Here is a 23822-nt window from a genome sequence, read left to right as displayed (position 1 = left end):
GGCGCTCGGCTCGGCCGGCGGACAGTTTGTCAGTGTCACCGGCTACCTGCAGGTGGACGGATCCGGCGCCGGACTCGGCGACTACAATTACGATGAGGACGACTACTATGACGATGAGGACGACTATTACGACAGCGAGTACGACTATTATGGCGGATTTGAGGATGAGACTTCGACCGGGCCCACCGATTCCTACCGATTCCCGTATGAGGCGTCTACCCCTGAGGGCAGTACCACCACAACCACCACAACAACCACAACCACAACCACTACCACGGCTGCGCCTACGGCGGCCACCACGGCCGGCACGCCGAGCACGACCGGCTTCTTCTGGGGCGAGCACAGCACTGAGCCGTTCCCCGTGTACGTCGAGTCCAACTACGACGGCGTGACGTTCGCGCCGGAGGGCCCCACCGGCGACTGGCCCGGCTACGACTACTACGACGGCGAGGATTACGACTACGACGAGCCGTCGGACGGCGAGCCGGACTACGCGGCGCCGCCCGAGGAGCGCGTGGTGCCCTCATTGGCCACCCCGGCCCTGGAGCAGCCGCCCGCCTCGCCCGTCTACCCGCCGCCGCGCGTGTCGGCGCGACCAGAGCTGTCCCGCGTCAGCACACCGATACCGGTAGGGCGCTGACCCCGACCCCTGACCCCTGACCGCTGACCTCCTCCCACGCAGCTGAGCCCATTCCTCGGCCAGCTGCGTGGGTCGTGATCAGCGACTGCGCCCTGGCTGCTGCATGAGCTTACTGCTGACTGCATGGGCATGGCTTTGGCTTCTTAATCCTTCGCTAGTGGTCACGCTGGTAATTGTTTCACAGTATTATATTGTCTTCCTGGTCATATTTTACTGGATAGATGTGCTTATTGCAGGCGTGCTATTTTTCCTAATTGTGAGGTCGAAAAACTTAACTTTTCGTCGACGGCTGCTCCTGAAGTTCACGCATCATTTATAGGTGATGCATACCTACCACCTTGTTTTTTAAGTTTGCAGTGCGGCTGCCCTCTATGCTAATCTACGATGTTTGAAACTTAAATGAACTACTTGTTCAGTTGTCTACCATCTATTTTCTCTGTCATAGTTTAGACAGCAGCCATCAACTGTTATGATACGACTGAGGCTGATTAAGTATGATTCCGTTCCGTAGCGCTCGGTAGGTAATTAGTATTAACGCACGATCTCTACTAGCCCGTTGATGTAGTTTCTGATAGATTGGCTGTCGTCATCCTAGATATTGCTGTAGTTAAATTGTGATGCTATTTGTTATAACCTGAACCCAACTAATTGGAATGTCTGCAGTTGTCATTCATAACACCGGCATAGCCAGCCAGCACCGTAGTTTGGTTGCGTTTGCAATGTACATAACTGAACGCATTTATTTAGTAGACGCTTTTTTTGTTACTACCTAGCGACGTTAGACCGGAGACCTAACACTCAATCTCTAAAAATAGAAAAATGTTGTTTACTTATTTCGAGTTTTTAGCGTAAATACGGAAGAGTTTCGCAACATTCATAGTACTTTCATTTATAAATCATCCGGGAAGTGTAATTTTACTAATTTTGGGCAATGTCGATATATGATCTTGATCACACTGGCCTGCGTGAAGAAGTGCGGATCTAATAGCTGTCATAAATGCGGATCGTTGCTGTCATTAGTGCTGGGACTCACATTAATTAATGAAGTCTTGAAGTCTTGAAGTCTTGTATGTGCGGAAGAAGGCGTACTGCCTGTAACTTCCATTACTCCTTACTGATTGAGTGGGTATATGGCAGATCTGGGTGAGGATGATCGTGGGATAATTCAAGGATATAATGCTTTGTCATCCAGTTCCTCGATTCGGTGGCATTTACTCCAATTTAAGCCTCTCACTCTTCAAAAACTCGTCCACACTTCTTTTAAACAGCAAAGTTGATTTTGACCTCACAATTTTCTCTGGAAGGCTATTCCATAAGTTACATGCCCGATGTGTGAGGAAAGACCTTCGTACTCGTTTCTTTACACTAACTTTTGCGATCCGTAACGTGTGTCCTCTTGTATGTCTTGCTTCTGGTTTAAATTGCAACATATCAGCTTCCGTCTTGAGTTTCCCAGTAATAAGTTTATACAATGTTATTAGGTCACCGCGCGTTCTTCTGTACTTGAGTGTAGGTAAGTTTAGTTCTGTCAGCCTTTCTTGGTATGGGACATTGCTCAAACCTGGGACCATTTTTGTGAATCGTCTCTGCGTTTTCTCCAGTAAGTCTTGGTCTCCTTTGAAGGTAGGTCCCCACACACAGTTGCCATACTCAAGTACAGGTCGTATTAGTGTTCGATACAATTTAGAAATCATGTCCTTGTTCAAGTAAGTGAAACTCCGCTTGATAATTGCATGAAGCATCTTGCACTTCTTTGCGACTCTTGCAGCATGCACATGGAACTTCAAATCGTTATCCATCGTTACCCCTAAATCTCTCTCAGAAGTGCTTTCCCTGAGTTGCACTTGGCCCAGTGTATACTTATGAAGTGGGTTTTTTGGCCCGAGATGCATTACTGAGCACTTGTCGAGATTCAATGGTAGCTGCCAGTATTGTGTCCATGCCAGGATGTTATCAAGGTCCAGCTGTAGGTTCCTACTGTCCTGGTAAGAAGTAACTGGGTGGAAAATCTTTGCATCATCTGCAAACAATCGAATGCTGCTTGATTCCATCACCTCAGGCAAGTCGTTTATATAGAGCAGGAAACACAAAGGTCCCAGTACAGTACCTTGTGGGATTCCACTTGTGACGTCCACCCAATCAGACATAATACCGTTCACAACGGTATTATGTGGTATTAATTAATGCTTACACAACGGTATTAATTAATGCTTATCTTAACTTTAATCGAGGACGATATCGGCATGTTCGCTTGTTTTCACTCACGTAACTTCCTGGAAAAGAAATGTGTTCATTCGTAGTTCGTATCCATCTCTATATAGTATATAGCCATCTTACTTTTCATTTGAAGTTTGCTTCGTAAAGTTCCTATCAATATTGTTTCGTAGCAGTTCTGTGTCTGTCTCCGTTCCGTCTTGTAATAGCCCGAATAGCCCGTTCTGCAGTATTTAGTGGCGGTGTCTCCCAGCTGTGGAGGCGCCGGTCGTGTGTGTGACTGTTTCCCCGGGACGCCGCCAGGTGGCAGTGGTGCCGACCGTGTACCGTCCGTCGCCTCTGGAGCCGAGCCGGCCGACCGAGGAGGCGCCGCCGGCCTCCCCGACTCCGTCCACCGTGTACCTAGAGCCGTCCACCAGCGCGCCGACATCACTCGTGGAGGTGGGTCCGGTGGGTCCGTGGCGGAGCGCGGGGGTCCGTGGCGGGGCGCGGGGGTCCGTGGCGGGGCGCGGGGGTCCGTGGCTGGGTCTGGACAGTCCCGGCGGCCGCACAACTGATACCAGGGGATGAGTATCCGATTCTTTATCGGTGTAATCATTCAGTATGAACATTGACCCGTTCAAAGATGCCCTCACTTGTCTGTCTTACAGCTCTACTTATCTTGCCTGACCTCGTCACCTCTGTCTGACCTTGGATGACCTCTGACCTCTTTCTGGCCCCAGCTGACTTTCTGACCTCTATCTGACTTCAATCTGACCTTTATCTGCCCCTGCTGACGTATGACCTCCGTCTGACCTCGGCTGCCTTCTGACCCTGTTTGACCTTTGACCCCTGTCGGCAGTCGTCGATGACGGAGCCGGTGACGGTGAGCGCCACGCCGACCGTGGCTCCGCCGCCGGTGTTCACTGCGCCGCCCAACGTGCGGCCGCGCGTGCAGCAGCCGCTGCTGCCGCTGTACGCGGTGGCCGGCAAGCCGTTCTCCGAGTGGGTGCCGGAGGAGACGTTTGTTGACCTGGAGGATGGCGAGACGCCCGAGCTGGAGCTGCAGCTGGAGGACCTGTCCTCTGCCGACGGCCAGCCGCCGGCCCAGGGCTGGGTGCAGTTCAGCAGCGACGACCAGCGCTTCTACGGACTGTGAGTGCATGGGAGGGGGCGGGGGGGGGGGCAATAACGCTTCTATGGACTGTGAGTGCTATAGGGAGTAAGGCCCAAAGGGAGTCATGAGACGGCTCCATCCAAATCGAGGCAATTTTCTCAGGAATAGATGTTGCGACGCAACATTCATCTGCCTTCAATGTTGAAAAATCTTACGTCGCTCTGATCGAGTTTTGTGCCCGGGCCTTGGGCCAAAATATTGCCGGAATACTGTCAAGCATTGTCGGGACATTTCGTTCGTGGCTGACCGAACCTCACCAGGCAAGGTAGTGGCATAGACCTCTATACACGGTGTGCACACAGCATACGGTGGACAATGCGTTGTTAATGTTTTGCGTAGGGCCGTCCAAACAGGCCACACTGGAAGGATATATTTATCGTTTGCCGCCTACCGCCCTCCCCGTCCCCGTCTAACCCTCGCGGCCGGTGTCCGCTCGCAGGCCCCTGGAGGAGGACGCTGGGATGTACGACTACCAGCTGGCAGCGTTCGACAGCGACGGCGACTCGGCGACTACCGAGATCGCCGTCCACGTGCGCTCCAACCCGCTGCTGCGGCAACTCAACCACCGAGTCGACATGGAGCTCAAACTGAACCTGCCTGAAGGCTTCCCTACGAGGGTGCGTCACACTGAACTAATTGCATTAGGTCATCAACCGTGGAGGGCATCGAGGGATGATAAGGGTTGTGTAGTGTCCTCGAACTCGCCTTTTTGTTCAGCTTTTTGACTGTATTCTGTCTTATTCCCTTTCCATTATCTTTTTCCGTTTTTTTTTTTTTTTTTGTTATCTTCTCAGCGTCCATGTAATGTGAGCCCTGTGAGCTCCGGTGTGCCCTGTGCTGCCCTCGGTGTGACCTCCGAAGTCCGATGTGACCTCTGCTCTGACTTCTGCTGTGAGAGAGAGAGAGAGAGAGATACGGTGTATTTAGTTCATGGCTGCGAGCATTTGCCCATATAGCGCATGTGATAACAGTACAGCAGTTTTGAGGCACTGCAAATAAACAAATGCAACTACATTGGCGCAATTACGATAACAGTAGCGTACAGGCCATATTCTATCTGGACGACATGATATCCAGGTTAATGAGCGAGGTCATATGTGGAATGCATGACCTCCTCAGGCGAGTACCACAGCAAAACGTTTCAAGAGTGTTAGAACTTCTCGTTTCTCTGCCGGATATCGAGCCTCTCGATTTCGGGAATACTGCTGCTGTGACCTCTGCTCTGACCTAACTATGACCTCACTGTGACGTCACTGTCCGCTGTGCCCGCAGGCGGATTGGCTGACTCAGCTGGTGGCCCAGCTGTCGCGGCTGTTCGGGGAATCCCTGGAGGACACGGCGGTGCTGCTGGAGCGGCTGAGGGCCGAGCCGGGCCTGCCGATCCGCCTGACCTGGGTCAATGACACCCTGCTGGGCGACGCGTGTGACCGCGCAGAGATTCAGAGGATGGAGGAGGTGAGGTGCCGGCGGAGAGCCGGTGTTGGCGGCACGGGTAGCGGTATCGGCAGATGTATCGACGGCTGGGGCCGGCAGGCCGCGGCAGTTATCATTAGAGACGTATCGCAGAGGTGGCTGGTTTAGCTGGAGCACACCTTTTATCTTTTTAGATCCGCAATTAAGGTGTCCAGCTTGTGAAGTAAAAATTGCATTGATCTCATCTTATGATCGTGTATGGCATCCTGTTAGAGAGATGGTTAGAGAGAGAGATAGAGACCAGAACCAGATGTACTACTTCAGATAGGGAAACCTAATGTGAATGACTATTCGAGGCACAACCATGATTGATCGTTTGCTTCGGTAATCGGTAATAGTAATAGGTTTTAATTCAGAAGAGGATACATGCACCTCCTCACCGCACTCATTCTCGCCGACAGCTGCTGGTGGACAAGGACGGCTCTCCGTCGCCGTACCTACAGAAGACGCTGGCGCCCGTCTTCAGGGCCAAACGTATCCACGTGGACCGGATGGGAGACTGTCAGGAGCCACCGCCGCCGCCGCCGCCGCTCGTGCCGACGCTGGCGCCCACCGAACCACCTACCGAGCCTCCTACGGAACCAGCGACAGAACCGCCGACAGAACCGCCGACAGAACCACCCACGGAACCCCCTACGGAGCCTCCCACGGAAGAGCCCACAGAACCTCCTACGGAGCCACCCACAGAACCTCCTACGGAGCCAGCTACGGAACCGCCCACCGAGCCACCCACAGAGCCGGAGCCGGAGCCGGAGCCGGAGGTTCCCGTTTCGGCGCCGAACCCGCCTCTGCTCTTAGAGCCGCTGGAGCCGGTGAAGACGCCGGCCGGTCACGTGTTCGAGCTGCAGGTGGGTGAACGCTCTCCGTCGTACTCAACCACTCACCGTCTCCCACACTAACACATCTGATCTGCATATGTGTATCAGCCTATACATACGTGTAATATTTAGACACGTGCGTGTCCACAACCCCATGCGTTGCAGCTGAGAGGGAAGGATTAGTCAAAGGGGCCCGTAATGTCCGTCTTTGAATTCACATTAGCCAGTGGTTACCAAATCCGTGTTATGTGGCTTAACAATACCGTTGGCTGGTTATGTAAATGACGTACCGTGTTCTGTGTGTTCCTATGGTTGATTGTTTTCCTTTGGCTCACTGTGTCACTAGTTTCTGTGAGCTGGCGCACCTGCCTTTGCCCCTGTCCTGGCTCCGGCTGTGTCGGGGACTCGGTCCCTGAGTCCACTGCTCTCACTGTTCCCTCCGTCCCCGCCGTCCCGCTGTGCCTCCGTCGCTGACCGCGCCGCCTGCCGGCAGCTGCCGGAGACTATGTTCGGTCCGGGCCCGGGCGGCCGCGGCCTCTCGGAGATGTCCCTACGCCTGCTGTCGGCCGCTGGGGACGAGCTGCCCGCCAGCAGCTGGCTGCAGCTGGACGCCAGCAGCCACCAGCTGGTCGGACTGCCGATGGACAAGGACGCGCGCCGAGAGCGCTACTTCCTGGTGAGTTCTTCAGGTTGGGCGACTGAACCGAGCTGGCGTATGCTACAACAGTCAGTCGCAGTATTTTGTGAAGAACAGAGTGGTTGACTTGGCTGTAACTGTAAATGTTCCGGGTGTGTGCATTATTTCGTTTCTAGTGGAACAAACTATTCGTAGCTTTATCGTTCGTTTACAGTACAAAATGTTTCGTTTTCAGTTTGATTAAACCTATTATTATTGTACTTTATCAATCGCACGTCTTTGGAACTACCCTACTGCAATTCTCGTTATTTCCTGGCGACAATTTTCCATCCAAAGTTGACCACTGTCACGACAGTCGTTGCTCCCTCCCTGTTTCACCGTGCTGTCTGTTGTCCCCCTCCCCCTCCCTCCATCGGTCCACAGCTGTGGCCGTCGCTCAGCGCCCCTCTCACATCTGGTCCCTCGTTTCAGGTGTGCGAGGACAGCGAGGGCCGCAGTGCCTCTGCCGAGCTCGAGGTGACTGTGGAGCCGCGGCCGGCCGCCGGCGCCGTGCTGCCGCCCTCGGCTCAGTTCCAGCTCACGCTCGACCACAACCACCGGGCGTTCGTGCGCCGGCCGTTGCTGCGCGTGCGACTGGCCCGCGCCATCGGCCGACTGTTCGGAGACGCCGGCGCCCAGGCGGTGGTGATCGAGTCGATCGCCGCCGGCTCGACGGTGGTCAGCTGGTCGAACGGCTCGCTGCCGACCGACGTGTGCGCCGAGACAGAGGTGCGCCGGCTCCAGGAGACGCTGGTCGATGACCAGGGCGAGGTGACCGCGCACGCGCGGGACGCCCTGCAGCCAGAGTTCCGCGTCCAGAGCGCCAGTGTGACGCTGCAGGGCGCGTGTGCGGCGCTCATGACGCCGCCCACGGAGGTACCAGTGGGGACTGAGGGCGGTAACGGCACGCTGACCGGCGGCGAGGGAGAGGACGAGGACGGCAACTACTTCATCACGTTCCTGATCCCGGCCGTGGTGATAGCCGTGATGCTGCTGATCGCCCTGGTGGTGGCCTGCTGTCTGTACCGCTCGCGCCGGCGCGGCAAGATGTCCATGTCGGAGAGCGGCACGTACACCAGTCGCGGCGTGCCCGTCATCTTCGCCGACGAGCTGGAGGAGCGGGTGGACCGACGCGCCACCAAGCCGCTGGTACTGAGCAGCGAGAAGCCGCCCGAGCCGCCGGCCTACCCGACGGCCACCACGCCCATGCTGGACGCCCACGGCGAGGCCAACGGTGCTGGAGACGCGCCCTACGAGCGGCCGCCGCCGGTGGCCGCACCCCCCGAGTCGGGCCGGGCCGGCCGGCAGGCGTCCAACGCCCGCCAGCCGCCGCCCTACGTGCCGCCCTAGCGGGCCGGAGTGCCGAGTGGGACCCGCTGGGCCCGGCGCCGGGACAGACAGAGCCCGGTGCCTGAACTGAGTGTGACGGACGCCTGACCACAGGTGGACGGATATCGGCGCCGAGAGTGCTGGGGACGCGTGGTGGTCGTGTGACATTGTGTTATGCCGAGAGACTTGGAGAATAGTTCGTGGTGCCTACTCAAAGCCCAGGAGAGCTTTTAGCTTTATGACGTCATTTTAGTCACGTGACGGTAACTCTGACATGCTAGAGATTGGACTTACTGACGGTGGACGGACCCCGCGCGACTGAGCTTACCGCCGCGACAGCTGAGTATTGGTTCATACTGCCCGCTGTGGTCTCTGATTGGCTACTGGCAATCCGTCGCGATATCCCACTGGCTGATGTCGTCCAGCGCGACTCCTCCAATATGGCCGCCGCTGCGTGTGTGTGGTCCGGTGCCGATGTGATGTCTGTGATGGGGCGGCGCGCCGGTGTTCCCTCTTGTAACCCCTGCTTTGTGACTGGCCGAGTGTCCAGCCCGACTGACGATCTGCGCGCCGCGGTCCACGGTAACCAGACATCCGCTAACGCAGACTAGTGCAGCAGCGCGCCCTCAGCAAACTGCGCGTGCCAATGCAATATAAACCCGTGTATTCTTGCCACTCGTCATGCGCAGAATGTTTCATCGCGGGGAGTGATGAAAACCGCCGAGATTCGGCACTTTACGGACGTTTAGTGAGGTTTTATTGGCGCGTAACATGGGAAGATGCGGCACTCACGATCGGTACGAGTATGTACGGAGGACGGGAGCTCTTTCCTGTTATCACGGGCAGGAATTAAAACGTCCCGCTATCACAGACACAAAGCGAAGCACTGGGTTCCATAGGACGTGCCTCCTCCTTTCCGGAGCACTCCACCTTTCGCCACTAAAAGGTCTAATAGTACGAAACGAACATCCTCGTCGCATGAAGTCGCCGACCGACCTCATTCACGTTTGGCACACGACATTGTAATTCATACACTTCAACTTGAGTCACGCAAAGGCCTATTGTTGTCCGCCGGAGTTCACGTAGGCCGGCGTACTTACAGCACTCCCTGTGCAGACCTCGTTGAGCACGACCCTCCTCGGCGCCCAGCGTCCCATGCCGTCCTCAGTCGCCGTCGAGCCGTTCGGCCAGCTGTGTGTGGCCGTGTATCCGGGCCACGTCGGCCGCCGTCCTGCCGTGAGAGTCCCGCGCCGCCCGCCTCGCGCCCCTCTCCAGCAGCAGCTCACAGACGGCCATGTGTCCCTCCCGGGCGGCCGCGTGCAGCGGGGTGCTGCCGTCAGCGGCCGGCGCCGTCACCAGCTGCGCGAACAGGCGCGCCGTGCGCACACAGCCGGTCTGGGCGGCGGCGTGCAGCGGGGAGCGGCCCAGCCGGTCGCGGCGCGCCGGGTCGGCGCCGGCGGCCAGCAGACGGCTCACCAGCGCCGGGTGACCGGCGCGGGCTGCATCCATCAGCGGCGTGACGCCACTGGAGTCGGCCGGGTCCGCGGACTGAGCCGGGTCCGCCAGCAGCCGGGACACCACCGCCTCGTGGCCGGCGAACGCTGCGCGACAGGGCACCGGGGAAAGGTCAGCCGGGGAAACACGGAGAGACGACAGACGTCAACCCAGTGCGCACACACACAGGGAGACGTCAGAGGTGAGACCGGCACAAACACACAGTGAAACATCGGAGAGGAAGGGTTCGGGCTTCAACACTTTTGAGTTCGCGGGACATGGTACGCAATTATAACAGCTTTTGGAATTTGGGAACCACATTCTCGACATTCTCGAGATGTGAGCAATGCTCCCGCCATGTTTGATAGCAGAAAACACCTCTCCGAGTCCCGACCTGCTAGTACACGACGACGGCGCTGCGATCCAGTAAAGTTTGCCTCGTAACTTTGAATATGCGCACACAATTACACATAGTAATTTTAAAATTAAAATAATATCGATAAAATGTCCCAGATCTAGCACGCACACAGCCACCAAAGGGACCCCGCCGGTGGGCAGTGGCGTTGGTCACCGCCCACCGGTCCGGAGAGGGTGGTCGGGCGGTCGGGGCGCTTCCTTACCAGCAGTGTGCAGCAGTGTGCGCCCGGTGCGGCTGCGCGTCTCCATCAGCCGCGGCTCGGCGCGCAGCAGCAGCTCCAGCACGGGCAGGTGGCCGGCGCGCGCGGCCACCTGCGCCGCCGTCCAGCCGTCCTTGTTGGCCAGCAGCGGCAGCGCGCCGGCGGCCAGCAGCGCCGTCACGCACCCCGTGTCGGCCCGGGTGGCGGCCAGCATCAGTGGCGTCCAGTCGGCCCGCTTCAGCGCGTTCACGTCGCAGCCTGCGGACAGCGCCGGGAGGGACGGGCCGTTGAACGGGGCGCTGCCGAACACTGTCGAACGGGGCACTGCCGAACACTGTCGAACGGGGCGCTCTGATAGACTGGGGCGATTAACTGTCTGGATCAGGGTTGTGCTTGACTCATGAGTCGAGTCAGAAATTTGACTCAACTCTGACTCAAATGAGTCAGGTTTGAGTCGAGTCGGATAAAATGTTGAGCTGTTGAGTTGAGTCAGAGTTGAGTCAGACAAAAATATTAAAGTGTTGAGTTGAGTCAGAGTTGAGTCAGTAAAATAACTTTTGACATTGAGTTGAGTCAAAAACATTTAGGAACATGAGTCAGCTGACTCATCTTTTTAGAAACAATATATATAAGCTTTTCATTCTCCCCCGCTTAACAACTTAGGCCTGGCCCTGCTGCTGGATTTTTTTTTCACCCCCCCCCCCCCCGCTCAACAACTTTTTTTATCTGAGTCAATTTTGAGTCAACACACTTGACTCAACAAAAAATTTGAGTCAAGTTTGAGTCAACTCATATTTTCATTGAGCCGCTTGAGTCATGAGTCGAGTCAAGGGAAAAAATCAGCTCCTTGTTTGAGTCAGAGTTGAGTCAGGGCTTTCTGAAGTTGAATGATGAGTCGAGTCGGCAAATTTTTTTGAGTCGAGCACAACCCTGGTCTGGATGACAGGTAATATCTATTTGATAAAATGTTACTATTAGTGGTGAGCATGTGGGCTGTTGAGCGGGCACATGGTCACAGTAGTAGGTGAGCATCAATTTCCTTGCTTTTTTTCTGGCTAGAAAAGGTAGGTAAGTCATCTTTCTAGCTACAGTTTGAAGAAAAGCTAGTTAAAATAGCTGTAGCAAAACCAAAGCACTTGACTACTGAGAATTAAAAGATGTTTTTAATGAAAATGTCCACTTTTATGTGGCAAAAAATGAGGTGCAAAACTGCTAAGAGGTGCTTCCACGCCTTATTGAGGACATGACATTGAAAAAGTTCCCCCAAGAACCCTTGTCATATTGATATACAAATTATATGAGCAAACTCTAGTAACTAAAAGGTTAGGAATTATTAAATGAGCATTCCATCTTCATGAGATCTATGAATCTTAAAATGATTTGAAACTTGATGGAATTGAAAATGTTCCAATAAGCCATACCTGCGTCAATCAGCGCTCGCAGACAGTCTAGGTGTGAAAAGTGGGCAGCCTCATGCACTGGACGTTTGCCATCCTTGTTGCCCACCTCCAGATACATCCTGCATCCAGTTGAAAGCAAGAGCCTGAAAAATTAAATCGACGCACTAAAAATAAGCTTAGAAGAGATTAGACAATAGTGCTCTAAGAACTTATTGAATATCAAAATGAAGTATTAATGTCAACTTGAAATGGGTTATCCAAAAGCCACAATTTTAGCACTCGGAAACTGGTGACTGACCTTTTAGTGCTTTACAACTTTGTTTGTTATTGGAGCTATTAGGAAACTTCGCTTTATATTATTTCAATATACATATAATAACCATGAATGCTTTTCCATCTTAAATTGGCTACTTACTTTAGCGTTTCTACGTGACCCTCCCTTGCAGCGAGATGAAGACAAGAATCTTTAGATTTTAATTGAACACACTCAGACCATATTATCTGTGGACCTAAGTTGGAGATATATTCCTTTAGCTTCACAGTCTGTCCTTCCTGAGAAAATCTCAATAAATTATCAGTAACAGAATTCATTTCAATATGCAACCACAGAATCTACGAAGCAAACAACATAAACGACGGAGCCGTTTGTGAGCATTGTTTTTATTTGGCTGGTAATTATTCAAGAACTAAAAAGGTTCATATCGCACTATTTTTGTAATTTTGCTCTATTTACGTTTTTTTTTTTTAGTAAAATCAGGACATTCGCACTATTTCAAATATGATACCTTGTTTAAGTACTTTAAGCACCAATTTAGTTCCAAGCGCTCTAAATTATGGTCATTATGTAGTAAATATAGTTCATTTTGCCCTAAATCTAGTTTTCCTTCTTACGCGTTAGTTTGTTTAACGAGCATGCTAGTGGAATATCCCAAGTACATCGTCTTTTTTCTGGTATTAAAACTGGCAACAGTTTGAATGCGCCAAATAAAAGGGCGCATTTGTTTTGTCGCGCGATTCAGTGGGTTATACGGCATTGTTAGTGGGGTTGTGAGCGAGTTGTGAGCGAACTTGGCGTGATTTTTCCGGACTCTTTTCACCGATTTAAGGCAGATATGGAGAACATTGACAGCGACGATGCTTTTCAAGATGAGGGTTCAGGTGCAAGCCGTAGTATTGTGAACAGTGGACCTGGCACACCAGCAGACCTGCCACGGAAGTCTGGAAGAGGCAAGGCCAAGGTGTGGGAGAAACTGATTGTATTGGGAAGCCACGATGAGTTCTTGGAATGGTTGAGAAAAGGTGGGTTCTTCTAAAATTTCTTTAAAAAACAGCTGTGATTAAAGTTACCCCGGGCGAAGTTACCTTCAAGTGCTTATTTTCATGTTAAATGCACATATTCTGGTATTGATTTACTTTAGGTCCGCAAAACAGAGGGGTAAATAAAAGTCATTCACACGATACTCTAAGACCTCCTGATTTCATTTCTGATACTTATTCCTTCTAGAAACCAATTTAAAAGCACCAGTACACTAGTATCATCAGTATCACCACCAACGGCCCCACCTCCGACCGGAACTGCACGTGTCAAAAGACCGTCTGCGCGGCGCACCCGCTACAAATGGTCCAACCAAGGTTGAGCGAAATTACGGATGATAATAAATTGTAAGGAAAGTGACGTCAAAATAATAGAGGCGGAGCGGTGCAGTGCCGAAGGCAATGCCTTAGGAGAGATTACAGGCAATGGTAAGTCAAATATTTTTAGGTTAAGTGGTTGTGTATCTGGCTTCAGGCCGAAGGCCTGAAGCCTGATGCATAACCACTTAACCTAAAAATATTTGACTTACCATTGCTTGCAATCTATTCATGCAAGTCACTTTTTCCTTTTCCCCCAGTAGGCAAACATCAGTAGGTCAGGTTAGGTAAGGTTTGGTTATGTTCTGATCATTTTCTCATGCTCTATTACCTTTGCTAAATATTTTCTCTTTTTTATTCACCGTTTTTCTTGTGCCTTGGTATTATGACGTCATTTTCATAACGTCGAAAACTAATGAATATCCGCATCATTTTTTTCTTTGATAGGGCAGCGTTGTATGTTTCGTTTTTGTCGCGGAAGCGTGCTTTCTTCAGTGTATATTGTGCAGCAGTGCGGTGTAATGTGCTGGGGTTTTAGTATCTTATTTTACATTTTTGATGCATTTAAGCATCATATCTGAATTCAGGACATCAAATAGTGTAAGAATGTGCATTTTCTCTTGTTAAAATAATATTGCGGACCTAAAGTAAATATTTACCCATATTCTTAGATGTGCTGGGCATTAGTAGAGCAGACATCACACAAAGGTTTTTCAACCAAGGAGAGGCACTGTAGGTTTTAGATTGTAGGTTGTAGGTAAGGTTAGGTCAGGCATGGGTGTAGGAACTAGGAACCTCACGAAAAGTGGGGGGGGGGCAGCGAAACTTCAATGTCACTTTGTGGGAGCCCCAATACCCCTATGATGAAATTCTTTGCAGTTTTGTGCTCATCTCACCTTGCCGAACCATTTCCTCCTCTTAGTTTTGTATTTAAATTAAAAATAAAGATTTTACTTTCAAAAATGGCTGAAAGGTGGGGGGGGCCATGGCCCCCCGGCCCCCGCCCCCTGTTCCTACGCCTATGAGGTCAGGTTAGATTAGGTTTGTTTTGGTTTGACATCTTCGGGTATAGCGCCTCTCCTTGGTGGGAAATTGGTTGGAAAACCGACAAAACCTTCGTGTGACGTCTGCTCTACCAATACTGATGTGCTAATGATGATTTTGCAAAGTTTCAACAAAATATTTTGTAATAAATATAACTCATATCTTTATCCTCATATAATCATAATCCTAATAACCCTTAAAAGATAAATTTAACATCCCTGAAAACCAGACACTTGTGGTAGCATGTCACAAAGTGCTTCCCCTTGTCTGTTATTATTTTGTAACAGTGCACTAGGAAATTGATTTATTTTATACCCCCTTTAAAAAATTTCAAATGCCTGGGATCACCGATCACATTAACAAATCTTCTTACTTATCTTCACAGAGGAGTCTGATCACCAGCAGCGGTGGACTAAGAAAAAAGAAAATCCCTCATCTGAAGGTATGAAGCGAATTTACCGATGCCGTCACCGTGACTGCAAGGCAGAAATAAGCGCACTGTACCACGCCAGAAACACGAATGTAACTGTGTCACGTGCCGCTAATGAACACACCCATCAAGCACCTGCTTCTTGGGGCCTGTCTTCAGAGGCAAAGGAGGTGAGCTGGCCAATAGGAGTTGTGTGTGTGTGTACATATGCATGTGTGTGCAGGAAACCAGGAAGTTATAAATTAAGATGGGGCAACGTACCATGTGCCCAAGGCCCCAAACTTTCATCGTCCTCACTCAGACTGCATGATTATACAATATCAAATACCCAATACCCATTATGTATGTATTTGCTGGGCAGAGGGCTCTTGCTTTGCTTTGCTCCATATATGGGGTCCATGTTATGGGTTTCCTGCCGGAGGGTGTCCCGATGACTGATGCGTCCCCCAAACTTCCTAATTTTAACATTACTCGTATGGGCATTGGCTGCAAGGAATTGACTCCTGATAGTCCCTGTCCTGAATGTGCTGAATGCCCCTTCTTCCTCCCCCACCACCACCACCAATCTTCCACCCGCGGTGGTGCCCGTAGTCCAAGCATTGCATTATTGCGTCCTTTTCTGACTACCGAATAGTGCCATATGAATGCAATGGGGGGGGGGGGGGGAGGTAGTCATTGGCAAGAAGTTGAGGGGCTATATCGACACCTTTTTAACCCCACATCTGCTCTCCCGTGAATTTCCGGGAGGCACGAAAGATCTCCTTTTTAAAAGTGTCCAATCGTCCGATCCTGATCAAATATGTGTGTTCGTAGGCCTGTTCTGGTATTGCTTTATCTGCCAAGACAGACAAACTTGAGAAAAATAGAGTGATTGTACCTTTTTTGAAGGTCTCTAACCAACTTGTCTGAAATTCACCGGAGAACAATTGTGGGGTTTAAAAAAAGGTGTCGATATGTGTTTTGTGTATGCCTTTTGTCTATTTGTATATGTTTGTACTTTACCCTCTATCCCCGATTAACCGGCGCCGGGCCGGTGCTCGGCGCCACCCTCGCCGGGCCGGGGCAAGGCCGTATATACCGGCCGGTGTATGATGAACGTTACCCATCTAACTCAACCCGTTAGCTGAGCTACGTAGCGAGACCCAACAGGTGGCGTTCGAAAGTTCGTTAACCGACAACCGACTTAACTTTGTGACGTCACTTTGACCTGACCTGACCTTGCACAAATATAAAAATTTGCACACATGTGCACTAGGTATTCATTTCAAGCTATACTAAATTTCGCGTCGCTATCGCGACGCGTTTCAGAGAGTTATTGCAGAAAAGCTAAAGTGGGCAAAAAATGACCCCCCACCGCCTGCCGGGTTAAGCGAACATAAGTCATACCCCTGTTAACTACAAGTGCAAATGCAACATGGAAATGTTTTGACAACAATTCGACAGTGTCCATGGCCACCATGTATTCGTGTCAAGTAGGTGCTGCCATTTTGATAATCTTACGCTCATTCTTTCCCTTTCCAGGCAATCAACGATCTCTACCGTGATGGAGTACGGAAGCCTCTGCAATTATACAACATACTGAGGAGTAGAGGCATCAGCACGGCCAACAAGACACAGATTGACAACTTTCTTAAGCGTAAGCGCGAAAAGGAACATGGACCACCTTCAGTGACGTACCATGACATCTCGGAGTGGTGCGAGCAGCGAAGTGCCCCACCCAGCGATGAGCACGAGGTGTACGTCGTTAAGCATCTTGTGGACGCTGCCCTCGGGCGTGTGTGTGTGGTAATGAGCACAAAGGCATTGCAGCGTGTCGCGACTGGCGCGAAAGTGGTACACACCGACGCGACCTACAAACTAACGTGGCAGGGTTTTCCGGCCATCGTGGCGAGCGTGTCCGACGCGGACCGGCATGTGACGCCAGTGGCTTTCGCTGTGTCCTCTGGCGAAACGAAAGACGACTACGAAATGGTTCTGCGTGCTATGAAGCAGGCGATAGAGGCTGTGTCGGGAGAGCCATTTGAGCCCAGGGTGATCGTGGCTGATGCCGCTGAGGCCATCACTTTGGCGGTAGAGGCTGTCTTTCCCAGAGCGTTGCGCCGTGTGTGTTGGTTTCACGTTAGAAAGAACGTCGAAAGCTATCTGAGGAGGCAAAGTGCCATGAAAAAAGCTTGCCTGGAGGACATATCGGTTCTTCAGCTGGCACAGAGTGAGGAAGAGTTCAGTCGAGCGAGCGTGGCCATGTTGGCCAAGTGGGAGCGTCAGTGGCCAGAGTCGGATTTCCGGAAACATTTCCAGAAGCAGTGGCTAGAAAAGAACTCTTCATGGTATGAAGGCATTGACGTGGAATCGCCATCCACAAACAATGGGCTAGAGGCCTTCAATAACGTGATTAAGAGCTACACCTGTAGAGAACGACTACCGGTGGGTCAATTCCTCAGCACTTGCGATCACATGATCAAAGAGTGGTCACTTGACACAACTGATCGGCGACCATTCCACGAGGAGCCCAGCGTGTCAACTCGGCACTACCGAGACGCATGGATGTACATGCAAGAGGGCAAGGAGCCGCTCTACTTGGACGACGGCCGCACGATGTTTCTTCCAGCCGGCAGCAAAAAGGGTCTAACGGTGGAAGAGCTGAGTGCGTACATCCAGGCAATGGACTCGTGTGAGAGCTTCGAGCAGTACGCGGAGCAGCGTTTCGCCGTCTGGGTGGTTAAGGCGGGCGAAAATGGCCAGATGGCCACCTGCAGCTGTCCGGTCGGCATGAAGCAGCGGGTCTGCAAGCACGCAATCACGGTCGGCGTTTGGAAGGGCACCATCACCATCCCCGATGTTGCTAAGCACGCAGTCATCGGACAAAAGCGTAAGCGGGGTCGGCCCACTGCAACGAGACCAGCTCTGGTGCGCCAGGACTAGTTGGGCGTGTGTCTAACTGGACATAACGAGCTTAGACGAGCGGTATGAGCTAATGCCAATATACTCGGGTATGAGCTGTGAGAATGAACTATCGCCGTGCGTGAAACACGTGCTGATCTTCACTCTGTGGGCGTATTGATGTGTGCAACAATTCAGAAAGTTCATACTAATTAGGCGTTCGTCAAACTGGACATGGCGAGCGTAGACGAGCGGGGTGAACCTATGTACTCTGGTACGAGCTGTGAGCTATCGCCGTTCGTGAAATACGTGGTGTTCTGACTTATGTACACTGTGGGCGTTTTGGTGTGTGCAACAACCTAGAAAGGTCGTTATAAATACATTACGTAAAATGTGTGCACGTTTTTACGCATTGAATAACTAATTCGATATGTAATGTATAACTCCGGAAAGTAGTGCAGGTTCATTGCGCCGCAAGAGATACGGAATCATAACCCAGTTCATATGGGTACGGTGTAGCCTGTCCAACCTGTCTGATGATTGATAGGTGGCGGTACACCCCCCTAGCCAGAAAAAATGTCCGTTTGCGAAGCGACGGCGCCCACCCACCGTTTGAAGGCGCCCTCTGCCTCTGGTGATAATTGAACTCATTAGAACCCCCACAAGATTCAAGATTTTACGACAACACGATCCAAAATCGTAGTTATGTGCCAACAGTAGTGCAAAAGTACTTAAAATAGTGCCATAGGAACCATATAGCTCTGAGACTACTAGTAGCCGATCTGGCAACAGCTACAGTATGAAAATAGTGCAAATAAACTCGAAATAGTGCCAAATGACTCAATATACTGCTGATTTAAGAATAGTGCCAAGTAAACTATTTTAAATGCAGACTGAACTATAAATAGGTATGTAAAAAATTATTCCCCTTTTTATTTTTGCAGCAAAGTAGAAGCCATGCGATGACGTTTTGTCTTATCTACGCCATTTATGTCGCGATTTCGGGATTGATGTATCTTTTTAGAGAACCTAGCGGGAAAAATTTAAACTACAATATATCTTGTTTCTGAGAGCAATAATAATGCAAAAATGGTGTGTAATTTGAAAGAACTTAAGCCTAATAAAAAAAAAATTTGTTCCCAAAAACAAAAACAATTGGCAAAATAAGTTTGGTTTCCTGAGCAAAGGCGGCCGATTAACCATAACTTTGACGTTTACCGGCAATCTACGTGTAACCCAACCTGTCAAGCTGATTAGCACAATTTGGATCTGTGTTGGTGTGTTTTGATTGTGGGTAATTTCATTGTTCATTGTGTTTATGTGATCTGGCTAGGATTTGATAGTTTTCCTTAAATATTATAAAGGTAGGCTTTTGACTGTTTCTGGGAATGTCTCACACCTCATTTTGCAATGCAATTTTTGGTTATGAGTGATGACAGATGGCCGATCTCGGCTAGAACAAATCATTGCAAAAATTGCAGGTACTGATTGATTGATGTTAATGAAAAACCATGATGATTAGTCATTAAGTTAACCAGCTACATGATCTAGGGGGCGTTTCACCAGCTCATTTCACTTCTATTGCGTGCCTCTCACTCTTGATCAGGAGTATGCCGGAAAGAGCTTGGGAGCAACTGACAACCGAAAAAGTCACAAATTTGTGTGAGTGGAAAAAAGTCACAAATTTGTTTGAGTGGTATTATGAAAAGAGACTGTGTATTGTATATTTTAACAATATTTGAACTGACCTGGGCAGTGGGCACTGAACATAAATAATGAAAATAACCAGCATACCTACATTAGTAAGCCTGGCATCCCAGGAAGATGCCAGATTGGGACGACAGAGATATATAGACCAAAACAAACCTAACCTGACCTGACCTGACCTAACCTTACCTACAACCTACAACCTACAAACCTACAACCTACCCTACAAACCTACAAACCTACAATGGTATCTGGCATCTTCCTAATTCCTGGGATGCCAGGCTTACTTATACCCAAGTTCTGTTTTCCTCTCTGCATGTAAGTCTGCTGGCATTTTCTGCTTCTTAAGACTTTGGGTGAACTTTACATGGGATGTGTGGCTCACCAATGACAGGTTAAACATTAGCCAAAAAATTAATGCCTTTTGTGGAAAGATACATAAGACATTGTGGGAAGACACATCAATATGCTGCTAAATAATTGGGACTAAAACCATACAGCACTTGGGCTGGATATCTGCATCAGTTCACACCAACTGTGGAGTTTTGCAGAACTGCAGTGAATCAGCCTGCTCCTTAGAGCTCTGAAAATTATATACATGGTAATATAGACACATGGAGTGCAGCAGTTAAGCTTGTGACAAGAAAAGTCACAAATTTAATCAATTGCTCTCTGACTGACCCTGTACATGTAATGTCTCCCATACATCAAGTTCACTTGTCTTGAAGGTGCATTTCATGCATAAATGTAGTGCCAATGTGATGCTTCATGCAGTTTTGTCTATCTTTGATAGAACTCGATGGTATCTGTCCCTCTGCTTCTGCACTGCAAAGTGCAAATGCTACGGTTGTGGAATGATTTGCTTAAGTCTACTCAATTAAGACATTCTAAAACATTATTTAAACCTACTTAACCAGCCTAAAACCTACATGAGCCATACTGAAAACCTACTTGATGCCTGCCTAAAATGCAATGCCTTCCTCTGGCATTTGCAGTGCAGAGGGTCAGCCAGCAGATGCTCTAGTCAGAGTCAGATGGTATACAATACCACACCAGTCACTCTAGTAACTACCACAGACTTAACACTGCACCATCTTAAAATCTGCACTTGACTGTTCATTCCCTAAGTGTTCCAGCTTGGACAAGATCAAGAGCGTATCTTAGTTGCCATGCCTTACAGTCAGTTTTATTGGGTCTTTCCCTGATTAAGTGCCCATATTTTGCATTGTGTCTGCCCATATTTGATTTTAAAATGAAGGCTTGTCAATAGTTACGTCATAGTTGACATGAACATTTTCATGCCCATAGGTTGCAGTATGGTGTCCCCAAAACAGTTTTGGATTTCATCAGAGTGCTGCTCTTCTCCTCAGTTTCATCAGCTGTGAAGTGTGGGATGACAAGTCAAAGTGTGGCCTGACTATTTGATGTACTGTGGAAGATGTAGGGAATGCATTATCGTGACCTTGTTAAATTTCTTCCAGGTCTTTTGTCTTAGGAACACCATGGAATTTTTCCTGTTTGCTTTGTTAGCTGTTTTTAGTTCAGTGCACATCAGTTCTGCAGTGGAACTCACATTTGAGCTTCCAGATAATGAAAAACAGTGCTTCTATGAAGATATAAAGGCTGGAGAAAAAACGTCAGTGGAATTCCAGGTGAGTCAAAATCGGTCTGATATTTTTATCCTTTTTCCAAGATAAATTGTCAAGATAAATCTTCTGCTGTAAGATACGACACCATAGGCAACCTAAATCTGAATTCCTAGACCATGCAGGTGGAACTGAGGGACACATAGCATGATAATCAATGGCAACTTAAGGGTGTGACTCGAGATGAGCATTGAACATCCCAGTAAGTAACATATGTGACCTGCCCCCAGGTGGTTACGGGCGGCAACTACGACGTCGACTGTCAGATCAAGGGGCCCGACGACCGCATACTGTACAACAAGGTGAAGGAGCAGTACGGCGACCACTCGTTCACCACCGAGAAGGCGGGCACCTACTCGGTGTGCTTCAGTAACGAGTTCTCGACGTTCTCGCACAAGATCATCTACCTGGACTGGCAGACGGGCGAGGAGAAACCGCTGCCCGGTCTGGAGGAGCACCACCAGGCCCTCACACAGGTCAGTCAGGCGCGCGGACGGACGGGGTCGAGGGTACGGGGGGAATGGGGCCTCTCGGATGGACGGAAGTACCAGGGACATGGGCGGTTGGGATACCCGATACGGTCTTGATGGGATGGACTTCCCGGCGAAATACCAGGTTCAGGGCTAGCTGAATGGATAAACAGACGCGGTGTGGTGTTAACCGAGGCTGGTACAGCCCCGGCGGGCTGAGCGGGCAGATCGCGGGGGGCGTTAGGTTAACAGTATAATCTATGAAATCTCGGGTCGTAAACTGCTTACTGCTATGTTCGGCGGCATGAAAACGTATACTTGCGTTTAGCTACTATTGTGTTATGAGCTTTTTACGACTCCGTCCTTTCGGCCTCATCCGCGACTGCGTTGTATTTGGCAACATTTGACATTTTCTCTATCTATTTCCACAGATGGAGACTTCAGCCCAGGCCGTGCACGAAAACCTCAACGCCGTCGACGACTACCAGACGCACTACAAGCTGCGCGAGACGCAGGGCCGCAAGCGAGCCGAGGAGCTGGGCGAGCGCGTGCTGTACTGGTCGGTCGGCGAGACGATCGCCATCCTGCTAGTCACCATCGGACAGGTATTCGTACTGAGGAACTTTTTCGCGGAAAAGAAGCCGTCGGAGATGGGCTACCGACAGCTGCACTAGTGCTATAGGATGTGGTGCAGTGTGGTGCGGGGTGGTGCGGTCTGATGCGGAGTGGTGCGGTCTGATGCATTGTGGTGCGCATTGGTGCAGTGGTGAGTGACGTGTTAGAGCTGACGTGCCGTGTGGTATGACGTGTAGCGCAGACATGTTATCACTGACGCGCCGTGTGGTATGACGTATGCCGCTGACGTGCCGTGCGGTGTGACGACGTATGACGCCGACGTGCCGTGCGGTATGCTGTGGTCTGGAGCGTGTGTGCCGGCGTGTGGCCGGGGCTTTCCACTGCCGGTCGGAGGCGGGAGGCGCCGCCCGGGTGCGGAGGGCGGCCGGTGGCGAGCAGCGTGCTGTCTCGGCACGGGGCGGCCGGTGGCGAGCAGCGAGCTGTCTCGACACGGGGCGCCGCTGCCGCCGATGGCGCGGAGCGTGTTCAGTAGCGGGTGCCGGGATAGTCCTGTGCACCGTCTTTCTCAGCTGGTGTCCGGAGGCGCGCGGTCGGAGGATGGCGTCCGGTGGGTGGTGAGAGGACCTGTAGCGGTGGCCGGGAGCGGTGCCTGGTAGAGCTTGGGCGGACGGGCGTATCGCCGGCGGTGGGGGTGCGGGCGGACGTTTGAGCGTTTGACACCAAAGCCTCGGCATTGCCATCAGAGTTGTGTCGCTAACCGAATTGATAGATTCACGCTGTTCGGCTCAACGGTATACGTAGCATGTTTGTTGGTGATGTTTCCTAAAACTGCCGGCTAACAGCTTGTTGAATTGAGCTAAGCACTTTCAATGACGTTTCGCCGTAGACACTTTTGTTATTGTAGATGTTATTACCACGGACACAACTCTGGTGGTGCAATTATATCGTATACAGCTTTATTTTAAAAATCGGCAGCGGTTCGCTTTGCACATGCCTTTACTAGCGTGAGAGTTTCACACGGTTAGTATGGTTGTTGGACATCAAACGAAATAAAATAATTTATTGTGTACGGTGCGAATTGGTTTTGTGACGTCTTTGTTTGGGTGTAGTGGTTCCGGAGATGTATTTTCGTTATTTTAAATACACCTGTATACACACGCGGAAGGAGGCTGTTCGGTGAAGCTCCGGTGGTTGGATGGATGGTCGGGAACGCTGTGCCGCCTGCGCTGTGATCTAGTACCGCCGTTTGCTAGTCTAGTACTGCAGCGGTGCTCGGGGCTCGCAACCGTCTGTTTCCCTGTCAGTTCGTGCACGAATTTCATCGATCCGCCGACCGCCGGTGGTGGGCCGAAATGCAGTCTGCGATTTCGACACCTACTGGCGCAAGTGGCATTTCAAACCGGATATCGATTTAGCGCGCCGCTGAGTTGGAATGGCGTGGCCTAATGTCGGGTGCCACACTTCACCGAGCCGGGCTTACCGCACGTCAGTAAAGCTTCAGCGTGAAGTATGTGGCCTGGAATGTATGCAATTCACAGTTATTCTGTTTCAGTTGGTGCCATTATTGCAGTTTTGATGGAGGCTCGGTTCGCCTGTCCCTGCCGTCATTTATTCACGGGA

The 23822-nt window shown here is 50.8% G+C and overlaps 3 protein-coding genes across 13 annotated transcripts in view; 2 read left to right on the top strand and 1 right to left on the bottom strand.

Annotated features, from left to right (window-relative positions):
• LOC122366278 (dystroglycan-like) overlaps positions 1 to 8977 on the top strand; it is a 63836-nt gene extending 54859 nt beyond the window's left edge. Inside the window, exons 7-14 of the mRNA XM_043338343.1 lie at positions 53 to 628; positions 3158 to 3295; positions 3696 to 3988; positions 4450 to 4627; positions 5283 to 5465; positions 5885 to 6331; positions 6795 to 6977; positions 7410 to 8977. Of these exons, the coding sequence (XP_043194278.1) occupies positions 53 to 628; positions 3158 to 3295; positions 3696 to 3988; positions 4450 to 4627; positions 5283 to 5465; positions 5885 to 6331; positions 6795 to 6977; positions 7410 to 8327 (2916 nt within the window). The 3' untranslated portion in view covers positions 8328 to 8977. The remainder of the gene's footprint in view (positions 1 to 52; positions 629 to 3157; positions 3296 to 3695; positions 3989 to 4449; positions 4628 to 5282; positions 5466 to 5884; positions 6332 to 6794; positions 6978 to 7409) is intronic.
• On the bottom strand, positions 8954 to 12525 carry LOC122366279 (ankyrin repeat domain-containing protein 16-like). The gene is made up of 4 exons (XM_043338344.1): positions 12233 to 12525; positions 11839 to 11960; positions 10421 to 10675; positions 8954 to 9907 (listed from the first exon to the last, which is right to left on the bottom strand). Exons 1-4 carry the CDS (start codon positions 12406 to 12408, stop codon positions 9471 to 9473), a joined length of 990 nt encoding a protein of 329 aa, XP_043194279.1. The 5' UTR covers positions 12409 to 12525; the 3' UTR covers positions 8954 to 9470.
• A 105-nt stretch (positions 12526 to 12630) lies between these two features.
• Positions 12631 to 23366, top strand: LOC122366275 (transmembrane emp24 domain-containing protein 7-like). 11 transcript variants are annotated; one of them, XM_043338341.1, is made up of 4 exons: positions 12631 to 13116; positions 20992 to 21162; positions 21387 to 21632; positions 22058 to 23366. In XM_043338341.1, the coding sequence occupies exons 2-4, from the start codon at positions 21013 to 21015 to the stop codon at positions 22298 to 22300; spliced, it is 639 nt and encodes a 212-aa protein (XP_043194276.1). In that variant the 5' UTR covers positions 12631 to 13116; positions 20992 to 21012; the 3' UTR covers positions 22301 to 23366. The 11 variants fall into 11 exon arrangements, with proteins under 11 accessions (XP_043194276.1, XP_043194270.1, XP_043194268.1 ...); XM_043338335.1 differs by having other exon boundaries at positions 12852 to 12875; XM_043338339.1 differs by lacking the exon at positions 12631 to 13116 and adding an exon at positions 18892 to 19093.
• Positions 23367 to 23822: the final 456 nt, after the last annotated feature.

The sequence above is a fragment of the Amphibalanus amphitrite genome, unplaced genomic scaffold (assembly GCF_019059575.1).
Source record: "Amphibalanus amphitrite isolate SeventyFive unplaced genomic scaffold, NRLGWU_Aamphi_draft 000794F_arrow, whole genome shotgun sequence".
NCBI lineage: Eukaryota > Metazoa > Arthropoda > Thecostraca > Balanomorpha > Balanidae > Amphibalanus > Amphibalanus amphitrite.
Note: the sequence above shows the minus strand (reverse complement) of the source record. Positions and strands in the feature narration are given on the sequence as shown.